The 11,314-nt window shown below is 33.8% G+C and overlaps 1 protein-coding gene across 1 annotated transcript; it reads right to left on the bottom strand.

Moving 5' to 3' along the window:
- Nucleotides 1–511: 511 nt before the first annotated feature.
- Nucleotides 512–8,314, bottom strand: LOC113699926 (uncharacterized). Its single transcript, XM_027220272.1, has 5 exons — nt 8,039–8,314; nt 7,776–7,939; nt 6,960–7,410; nt 631–714; nt 512–541 (listed from the first exon to the last, which is right to left on the bottom strand). Exons 1-5 carry the CDS (start codon nt 8,312–8,314, stop codon nt 512–514), a joined length of 1,005 nt encoding a protein of 334 aa, XP_027076073.1.
- Between the last annotated feature and the right edge of the window lie 3,000 nt (nt 8,315–11,314).

The raw sequence follows: 11,314 nt of genomic DNA, 5'->3' as shown, positions 1-11,314 counted from the left end.
CATCTTCATACTTTTTGTCCTTATTTTTAACATTTGATTATCATACTTGCAATTGTTTTTTAAAAAAAGTAAGGCAACAAAAGGGCATTCTTGAAAAGAAATCATTTTCTCTTTCCTAAAATGAATAATTTAATCATATAATTTGAATTGGGTTAAGAATGTTACAAAAATTTGAAAATAGGGGAGGTAAATAATATTTTTAAAACTTTAAGAAAGCTAAGTGAACTCTTAGAGACCTTAATGGCGCTTTGTGAAATTATTCCATATTAAAAATGGGTTTCAACTTAGAAACACAACCGTCATTATTGTATATGGTGAAGGTATTATCAGAAGTGAAATCGTACTTCTATTGTAGTCTAGCTATAAATTGGAAAACCAATCTATAGCATTAATGACACAGCCAAGCTCTTCAAAATGTCATAATGAAAGAATTTTAACTGATGCATCGAGAAAGAGGCCAACTAACCCATATTCAAGACTTCTTTGACAAATGGAATTTTCTGTCAATGAACTAATCCAATATTCTATATCTGTAGTTGTGCTGTGAATTACATCAAAATATCACATACAACAGTTTCCAAGCCTCATTTAACACACCATCATGAATGAAAAAAAAATTTCAATTATCACCTGTGGTTTGCTTCCAATTATCACCTTTGCTATGGGTTGCTTCCAATTATCATCTATAACAATTCCCAAGCCTCGTTCAACACACTATAATTAACGAAAGCTACTAAAATTGATAGCAAAAATGAGCTGTAAAATTAATGTAGGGACTGGTCATATACTTATTGGACCACCAACAAATACGTCTTGGAACAGAGAAAAACATCCATGATCATCCAACTCCAAAACCACCAGTCTTTTCATTATTTTCAAAATCGATGACAGCTCATCTAAACACTATAACGAATGTTTTGTCTCCAGGGTATAGATGAAATAACTTATAAAATCCTTCTACGATTTATTAATCCCTAGAACGAAAAACTTAAATTCTACACAATTGTCTTACTGAACAAGATTGGGAAGTTGCTATGTGATTTTTTCTAGGAACTTACAGTTTACGCCCTATTTTTGGGTCATTTACATTTTACCTCCCTAGATGGAGACAACGGGTTTTAAAGGGTCAAGTACAAGGAGGCAAATTGTAATTATAATAAACCCAACATTTTATGGAGGCGGCGACGACGCCATACCTAGTGGTTCTCTAGGAACTTATATTTTACCTCTACATTTTCCATTCCATTAGTAAATCTATATCCCATAATTAATTTAAATTCAAGACTTATCTAATCTAATTAACAATGAGATCCCTTTTCATAAAATTTGAATCATTTTTCTTTTTCCTGGCACATGATAATACAATATAGTTTTTATTTTTTATTTTTTACATTCATTGTCATATTTTCTTAGAATAAATTTTATAATAACAAGTGTTTGAATATAAATAACAGAACTAGGACCGTAACCTAAAAAAATCGTAACCATAACCAGAATAAAACTTGAATCGAAACTGGAGATTCAAGAACTATAACCGTAATCATCTCTATAGGCGCTAATTAAGTTCCACCTTTCAAAAGAGTTAGAATTGTTGATTTTTAAATCAGAACCGGCGATTTAGGAACCATGCTACGCCTACTTGGTATGGTTGACGGGTATTTTACATACGTACAAGTTAAAAAACCGAATTACACCCGTTCACTGCAAGTATACAGATCAACTAGTAGTTTAGGGTATATATCGGGTCGATCCCACAGGGAAGAGTGAACAATTACCGGTATTACTAAAACTTCTCTATTATTTAGACTATCAATGAATTATAACAAATTTTACCTACTCAAATTATACAAAATAACAAATAAAAGCTCCTTAGGTTGTGGTATCTCTAACTACTCATGCAAGTGTTATATTTGGATCATTAATTACTATATTTAGGCTAGTTATGGTGTAATTTCCTTAAACATGTGAAACCTACTTTCGTAGTGAATCAACTATACTCATAACTAATCCATACCGTAGCTCGTGGGGCAATTTTTCTAGACAAGTTGGGTTTGCCCTCAGTTCGGAAAATTAGACGTCTGTAAGGAAAAATATTGTGTATATCTCTTTCATTAATAAAATAAAAAAGTTTAAAAAAAAAAAAACATAACTAATCCATACCTATTTTCATGGTTATGAAATTAGCTACAAGTTCATTTCTTCAATGAAATTACATGAAATGAATCACTAAAAACCACATAAGTGCACCTCTACTTTCGTGAGTGTACTCCCTATGTTTAGCACTTCTTGAACTAGTGTTAAATCTCAATATTCATTGCAGACACAACACCTTAGATAATCACAATTAATGGTACCAGATTAATCATGATTTAAGAAACCAAAGTGCTAAATAACTTGCTCAAATTATAGCAGTCAAATAACCAAATAATAAACACTAACAATTATAGAAAGTTCAACCAAACCCAAGGCTTAAACTTTAGAAACACATAATAGACATAAATTCCAGAACTTGCATAATAACCATAGTTAAGAATCCAATACAAAAGATAAAGAATTGGAGTAGAGATAACCCATGTCACTTGAGCTTCAACTCCTCCTTCTTCATCTCCATCTTCATCCTAATATAGCTATTATACAAGAATGGATGAACTACACTAGCTAACTATCCTACACAAAGAAAATGGAAGAACTACATTTCTGCAGACTCAGTTTTTCTCCCGTATGTTCCTCTCCTTCTCTTACTCTATCATCCCCTTTCTCTTGCAATGAATTTGGCTCTTTTAATGATGAAAAATGGTCAAGGAAAGAAGCTTTACACTTCCCTTTTACAGCTGGGAATGTTTCTCACATGTCTAGCATCCCATGTGAGTTGGTGGAGGTTAAATTGAGTTTTCCGCGTAAAAAGCAGACTTCTCTGACCACAATCCGGCCAGGAATCCAGCCACAAATCCGGCCGGATTGCTACAGTAAATCTGGGCTGCTACAGTGATCCCGAGCTGCTACAGTGCCTCGGATCCGTATGGATCCGAGCTCGGTTCCACTAACCCAGAAACAGCCGAGGGTTCGGATGAATAGTGGATCCGAGTGTGGATCACTTGCTCTGTTTTTTGCCCAACTTCAACCGATCTTTTCTTGATGTTAGAGGCTGAACCAGCTCATGTCTAAAACATGAAAGTTGTAGCCTTTTGAGTTATCTTTCTAATGCATCAAGAATCACCTCATTTGGATCTGTGTAGGCTGAGATATGACTGAAATACCCTTGCCTGCTCCATGCCTTGTTCCAGTTTCGACCAATAGCAATTGACTCTGTACTTCAGCTTTTTGACCTGGAAAACCTTCAAACTGGATTCAGATATCTTCACCAAAGTTGTAGATCTATCTCTTATCTTCAAATGGGTTCAAGAATCATCCCAATCCGATCATTGTAGCTCAAGTTATAGCCGAAATACGAAAATGTGTCAAAACTGTCAAAATACACAAAATCCAAGTAAAAAGTGATAAAAACCTCATTTAATCACTTAAAAGCATTTTTCACCAATTATAGCCAAAATGATTCATATTCTTCCAATAATATAACCAAAGTGACTAAAAATAATATAAAATATCATACACTTATTACGTAAATTAGTCACTTATCAATGGTAAATGGAAATAAGTGCTGTCATGTCTTTGTATGTCCACATGGAGCTCTCTCACTAGTCCTAAACCAACCATTAAGCATGCCAAGATTTTAATAATGATTAAAATAAAATTTATCTTACTTTTAGTGGCACTTTACCCACAAATGGGGTGAAAAATATAAATAAAAATACCAACTTTTCCTTACAATTAATAACACTTTATGCCCTCAACTTTTGGGGGTAGAAACACTTCTATGTCCAAACAAAAATGATTGTATGTGATACGAAAAGTTAACTGTTTAGATTTTCAAATTACAAGAAAGTTATGTAAAAAAGCACCATTGGCCAAGTGTGCTGTCTAATGGTCAAGTATGTCGACCGGCTTAGTTTTAGTAAGTGGCCTGAGCTCAACTAATAAGAAGCGCTATGTACGAACCTTGTGCTTAACATAATAAACAACATATCTCACGTTTTATTGTTGAACGGAATTTAAAATTTCTATACTTGGGATAGGCTCGTAAACCACCAAACTTTTGAAAAAGAGTGAAAAAATGAATCTCAAGCTCAAAAAGTTGACAAGATGATACAAGAAATTAACTAGAAACACCAAACACAAAACACTAGTGCTTTGTAAAACTATAAGAAGGCATTTGGATTGTAAGTTTTTATAGGAAAAATTTTAGATTGTTTCATTGACACTTTTTTTATTCATATTTTTTAGGGTTAATCGCACTTTATCCCTTTTACGTATGAGCCATTTCTCAATTTACCCCTCAACATTTGTTTTTTCACAGTTTACCCCAAAAGACTAATGGTCAACCCTAATGGAGATAAACAGAATAATAAAAAGACAATAATACCATTAAAAAAATAATGAACAACCCAAAATATCCATATTTCTAGCTTTATGAAAGGGATAAAGAAAAGTTTCCAAAATTACCTTGGAATAATGGAGGAGGGAAATTTCCCTCCATCTGGCACATGGGACAAAAAAAAAAAAAAGAAATTCGGAAGATAAAAGGTACAGAACCTTTTTTAATTATGGGTCATCTTTTCTCTCTCCTCTATCAGTCACTTTTCCCTCCATCTTTTCTCTCTCTTCTATCTACCCATGAAAAGTGCCCACATGTTGGTTCTAAATAAAAAGAAAATAGAACTGTCTAAAATTCTTTTTGACTTATTCATGTATAGAGCAAAATTAAAGACAATTATAATAGATTATTAATGAAAAATTCTTACATTGTAATTTGAGCTGCAGTAAAATCTTCTTTCCGGATTTTCAAGTGTCCAAGAGGTGTACAATGGTGCCTCTTTATCATATCCACACATTTTTGGGGGCTATCTTTCAATGTTATTTGAAGCACTTTGTGACATTTTTATGATACTTTTAGTTGACAAAGAAAAATTTTAGGAACTGTTAGATTTGTTGAAATGAAAGAGAAAAAATATGCTGCAATTAGATAGAAGCATGAAAGAGAAAAAATAGGCTAAAAAGCATCAAACATCCCTTTTTATAACTCATTGAGGGACATTTTAGTCAGCCAAAACAAATGGCTCTCTTCCAATGCCAATTTCGGCATCTTGAAGTTTTTAATGGTGCAATTGCTTAGCTGAACTGACGGAGGGGGGTAAACTGTGAAAAAACAAACGTTGGGGGTAAATTAAGAAATGACCCATACTTAAAGGGGATAAAGTGCGATTAACTCTATTTTTTATCTTACATATATTACATCGCTACTATATATTTTTCTGTTGAACCCCAAAAAATTGCAATCTTAATGAGACCTAAGAACCAAATCCCTCTAGATGAATTGGCCACCACATAAATTGTGGAATGGGATGTCAAACATTCAAATCTTGTCTTTTATCAAATCTTGTCTGATGGTGATTTATTCTAAAATGAGACCTAAGAGTTTAATTGGAACCATCTGGAAAAAGAAAAAACAAAAAACACTAGGTCAATTCAAGACAAAACTATGTTGTGCATCCAATCTTAGCTTTAGTCCCAACTTTTGACTTTGAAGTCTTTCATTTATGATTTTTCCTTATTAAACTAGCACTAAGATTGATGTGCGGTGCCTGTTCTTTTCTTTGTTCTTTTTATTTCCATCTAGGAAATGAAGTGTTTTTTTTTTTTTTTGTTGAGTTGTACATGTATAGGAGAATTCAAAACAAAACACTAGGGCAATTCAAAACAAAACTTACTTTGTTTCACAATTTCCAGTCTGACACAAGTATAAATTTGTAATGTCAATAGGAGGTTTTTACCAAAAGAGAAGAATGCCCTACAAAAAAAAAAAAAAGTAGTGCAATGACAAAAGCAAATCCTAGGAACTATTACATCCTTGTTCTTCTTCTTCAGAAAGGCAAAGATTTTGTTGTACCATAAAAATACCAACTTACAGAGAAGAGGGCAGGAGCACGAATGATGAAACAAAAGGAAGAAAAGTAGAAATTGCAATTCTGTCAATAGATAGGATTGCTTTTCTGCTGATAAACTGTTTCATTCATTTTCTTCTGAGCTTTTCCTTCCACACTGACTTCCAGTTACAATGCCATATATCGAACTTGGTAACATACTTAATTTCCCAAATTTGGTCTCATAAAATCTGGTAAGCTCAAACCTGTTACCAAAGGTGCATCAGAGTTCGAAATTAACAGATGAAGCAAAAAAGCATATGAAATTGATACAGATTATGTGGTTTCAAAAGGAAAGACTACGAAAGTATAAAAACAAAATGCAAGAAACAAATGTGGAGCTAAGTAGACAGAAAATTCCATTCTATAACCTAGAGCAGCTTTTAGCCCCAGTATTATTTTGTCCCCCTAAACATTTGGGCTCTAATTGACTTTTTTTTTCGTGCTTTGGACATAAATTTGATCAATAAAACTACCACATGAGATTGAGCACTGGCACTATCACCTAATATTGTGCTAACTCTCACTTGTTAACTAAGTTATTCAGAAAGCTCAAGTCAAAATTTGGCCAAAGTTGTAGCTTCACAATTGACAACGAAAACACTGCTGCGAGCTCAGAAATTTTCCATACTCGAAATGCAAGATAATGTAACACTTTGGAGCTAAAATTTACCAGAAAGCCAAGCACTGGAAGGGTGCAAAACTCCCATAAATCTGTTTTGTGATTGCTTTGGCGTTTCTCAAAGTGCATTCTTTCCTTCCATGGACCTAAAAAATTAGCCTTCGAAATTTCAAATAATTTCTTTCACTAAGTGGCTATAAAAGATAAAATCCCCATATTTCTAAACAAATTGCTTTTCAGAGTTGATGAAAAAAAACAATAAAGCAGAAAAAATATAAGGGAGAAGCTTGCATGCATACCTCCTGTAGGTGTCTCACTGTTTCAGTATCAATAGGAACTTTTTCGTAGAATCCCAAGCACATCAAAACATTGTTAGAAACATATGCACCACATCCTTTTATTTTCATCAATTTCTGGTACAATTCCTCGTGTGATGCACATTTTTCAAAGTTGCGCAGCCGGTATCTTCCTCTATGATAATCTTTTGCAAATTCATGAATGTGCTTGGCTCTTAATCCCAACTTGCAATGATCTTTTAAAATTTCAACATCTATACCGGCTAGTTCCTTTGCACTTGGAAAGTTTCTTACAGACTGTATTTTCCTTGTAGATTCAGGAAAATATTCAGGAACATTGCGCTTCCTCTTCAATCCTTTCCCTTGAGTGCATGAATTGTTGTCTTCAAGACCATTAGACAGCTCAGATTGAAGGTCACAAAGCATTTTAGCCATTGTCAGTGAATTCTGCAAACTAATTAAGAAAACAAAAACTGGAAATAAGTCACAAAAGACCAATTTATTAACTCAACAAACTAAGAAAAATCATTGAACAACAAAAATTTTGTAACTTCATTGTGTAAAAACTATTTTAGGATCTGGTAATCCAGTAAACATAACAGTTATTCCAGCTTAGTGCAAAATTGATATTCACGCATGTATCTTCCGTAAATATAGGCTTTGATAGTTTCTTCTTCATTTTATAATATGCATCAGAATATTTAAAAGTTTTTCTTGAAGATAATACAAAAATGGAGGGTTGCTGATTCATTACTCAACAAGCGTAAAGGGTTCTTCCTGTCATAGAAGAGTTATTTGATATGCTTTCTAAGAACATACCTGCAAAAGCAAAGAAGCATAGACTTCACAACATCTTCAAAAAATGACGGGGCACGAAAAATCCTACCAAAACCCATGTTCTTGAATTTTGGATGAATATTTTGAAATTCTTGCAGATCCTTTTCATCCTTTGGTGACAGCCTCATCATCCTTGCAACCTGAGCCTGAAATTTGGACATTATTACAGCATGATTTTTCACCCAATAGAAAATAATATTGCTGCCATGATCAAGTGGAATGGAAATAGAAAAGGAAAACATTACACGAATAGCTTCTTTGTCTAGATCGGAGATGCATTCCATATCATGGACTTCGATAAGGAGCAAACTGCAGTCGTGTGGTTGTGAAATGGTAACTTTGACAGAATTTACAGAATCAGAAAGCCTCAATGGACGTGTAAATTGTTTAGTGGATGGATCCCAAACATTGGGAGCCATCATAAAAAAGCCATGGTTGCAAACAGCTTTTTCTAAGTTGAAAGTTGGATAGTCTTTGAGTGGCATGTACAACTTGCTACAGATAGTGGTCTTCTTTGTCATTTTTTCAGGATTTTTACTATAGAAAATAAACAAATGGAAGAGTATGAGAGGAGGAAAAACAGAAAAGTCCCACAAATATAAAGTTAACAGCTGGAAATCAGACAAGAAGAGAACGAAACCTGGTTAAGCAAGACGAACTAGATTTATAAGTTGATCTCAAAAAAAAAGGTAAAATCATATACTTCACCTTGATTTGCATGGAATTATGTAATTGATGCTTCTCTACCTTCCTAAAGGTAATTTTGCTCTTTCAACTATCTTACTACCATATTTCAGATTTCTTCTGTCTACACAATCTCCTGCCATCAAGTTGGCATGAAACTTACAACTTTCTGTTTCATATAACTGAAACCATCTACCTAAGGGCATCTTTTACAATGTCCCTGTCAATCCTTGTCATTATAGTCAGAATGCTGCCAACGAAGTGGTGCAAAAGATCAGTACCAACAATCCTGTTCAGTCTTTAGGATATCGGAACGCATGCTATATAATGATTGGAAAGTTTAGTTTAATTAAGAGATTAATTAGACTCACTGGCAGGTTCTTGCAAGTGAACCAATCGTATTCAATTGCTTTTTCGTTTGTTAAATTTCTCAAATCAGCTTTCTGTTTCACAAGCATAAATCTGGCGAAACACTTGAGTACCTTGTGCCACCAGGTTAAGCATTTGATGCACTAGGCAATCAATTTGAAATACCCAAAATGTCTGATAAACTGGGAGAAAAGGATAAACAAACTGTATAAAACCAAGCGAAGAAAAGTAATGCTGCTCGAGAAATCACCAGAATTTCCTAACTAAAAAACAACTCTACGGTCTTGTTGACCCAAAAGAGATGGAACAAAAGAACTCAAAGAATCACCTGGGGGGACGCTGCTGAAACATTCTCAGCTGGTATCCGGATATCTAGACCTGGACCATCGGAAGGCCTTTCAGATGTCCTATCTGCCTCAGATGATTCGTATTCTTTCTAGAGCCATTGAATGCATGCAAATTGCAAGAGCTAACTAAAGTACAGTGGACACATCGGGTTTACCCTGCCATCAGAAAAACATTGAAGCGTAAATTTTTATGAATGGAGTAGTTTATGCAGAGATGATGACCGTGAAAATAGACTTCCTTAAGGTACTCTTCTAATAGAAGCAAAAAGTGTATAACCTTGGAACTATGTTCGAGGAAGAATCTAAACAACTGCTTAGGAAGTATTCTATTAGACCACCAACAAATATTAGCCTAGAAAAACACGAGAACTTCAATGATCATCAAGCTCTAGAAGCACTATTCTTTGTTTCATTTCCAATGAAAATAATAACAAGAATAAAAAGATAATGATAACAACACGCACAAGAAAGGAAAAAGGAAAAAGAACAATTATAGTTGTATGACGAGTTATTACTTATTGGCCATTTGTATTTGAAGAGCATGAGAAATGAGTTGAGAGTGCAGTTACCTTGGAATGTAAAATTGGGATTGGGATCAGCAGATTTACATTTCCAATGAAAGTTAGATAGGGATTCAGTTTCGAATTATTGATTGCAAGCATGGTTAATTTTGTAGATTCAGGATGTTTATCATACATACATTTTTACTAAATTCTTTTGTGATCATCACTCCTACTGGATACTTTGTCTCAAAAATTTTCGTAACAACAAATCCTGTCATTTCTTTAATCTTGGGAGAAATACCATGGGTGAAGCTAAATCATTTTTTGTGTTTTTAACATGCAATCTATACTTGCTGATATACATAGAGACACACACATGTACGTACATGTATATACATGAAACCTGTGGTTGAATAACGTACTTTGTCATTTTTTTCTTTGGCTTCTAGAAACACGGCTCAATACCAATTAATGGTAGAAAGATACTCTCTCGAACAGGGGTGAAGTTACAGGTGTTTGAGGGTAAGCAACCCTCCCCTCCCCTTCCACCCCCTTGGAATTTGAAAAACCTATTTTATACCCTCAAAATTTTTAGTTATGATTCAGATAGGGATGATAAGAGAAACGTGCCTAGATGCACTTGCCCCACAAGCTGAGAGAGCAATGGATGGAGGCAGGTGTATCATCCCCTCCCTGCCTGTATTCTACGACTTACATATAATCTATTATAATGTAATATATGTGTACATATGAGTGTGGACACGTACTATGGTCTTATTCCATATAAATGTATAATATGAAATAAATGACATGACATTTCATTATGATAAAATGGCTATTTTATTATGTTAGTTGACTAAATTCTATTTTGACATATTGGATGTTATTTATAAAGAAACAATAGCAATTAGTGTAGATTGTATGCGGTAATAGATTTGAATATGAATAAATGAATTAAAAAGAAAAAGTGATTTTTAAACTTTTTTCACATTTAACTTTTTTGTTAAAAGTTTGGAAGAATGATTAGTAAAACAATTATTACTGTTATACACACACACATATAGAAAAATCAAGATACTTCTTTCTATCTTATTTTTATATTTGAATTACCGTTCTTTTTTTACACATTTTATGAATATTTTACTAAATGGTTGGCTACATCAAAAACATTATGTTTTGTCAATTTAAATTTACTACCAATTGATAATAATTTACAAATTGTATATTAATCGGCAATTATTTTTGTAATTATCTCATGCCACCAAGAAAGTTGTTTTGAAACCTTGACCTCTAGGTCCTCCACCGTTTCATTTCCCAACAGTGGACGGTTTCACCTTAACTCTCATTCTTAGCTCCCTTGATTCCCTTGCCTTCTTAAAGCCAATTTCCCGGTCAAATGCAAAATGACTTATTGTCTCCCATTTAACTCACGCAAACCTCTCTGTGCATACATGCCAGCTCCATTCTTCTTTTTCTTCTAAACTCTAAAGTCTAACCCTCAAGAAAAATGGCATTCTGGGGTGAGTCGTTTTCCCTCCTCCCTCTCTTTAAACTTGTCACTCCATTTATCAATCACCATTTCGATTTATTTGCTAAAATTCTGTTATATTTTCATCAT

This window comes from Coffea arabica, chromosome 7c (assembly GCF_036785885.1).
Source record: "Coffea arabica cultivar ET-39 chromosome 7c, Coffea Arabica ET-39 HiFi, whole genome shotgun sequence".
In the NCBI taxonomy this organism is placed as follows: domain Eukaryota; kingdom Viridiplantae; phylum Streptophyta; class Magnoliopsida; order Gentianales; family Rubiaceae; genus Coffea; species Coffea arabica.
The sequence above is the reverse complement of the archived record's forward strand: the minus strand, read 5'-3'. Positions and strand labels throughout refer to the sequence as shown.

Coding starts and splice junctions, on each gene's coding strand:
- LOC113699926 (XM_027220272.1), bottom strand. CDS start 8,314: ATGACAAAGAAGACCACTATCTGTAGCAAGTTGTACATGCCACTCAAA. Junction 7,411..7,775: donor ATGCTTCTTTGCTTTTGCAG/GTATGTTCTTAG, acceptor TTTCTTAATTAG/TTTGCAGAATTCACTGACAA. Junction 542..630: donor TAATTGGAAGCAAACCACAG/GTGATAATTGAA, acceptor TGTAATTCACAG/CACAACTACAGATATAGAAT.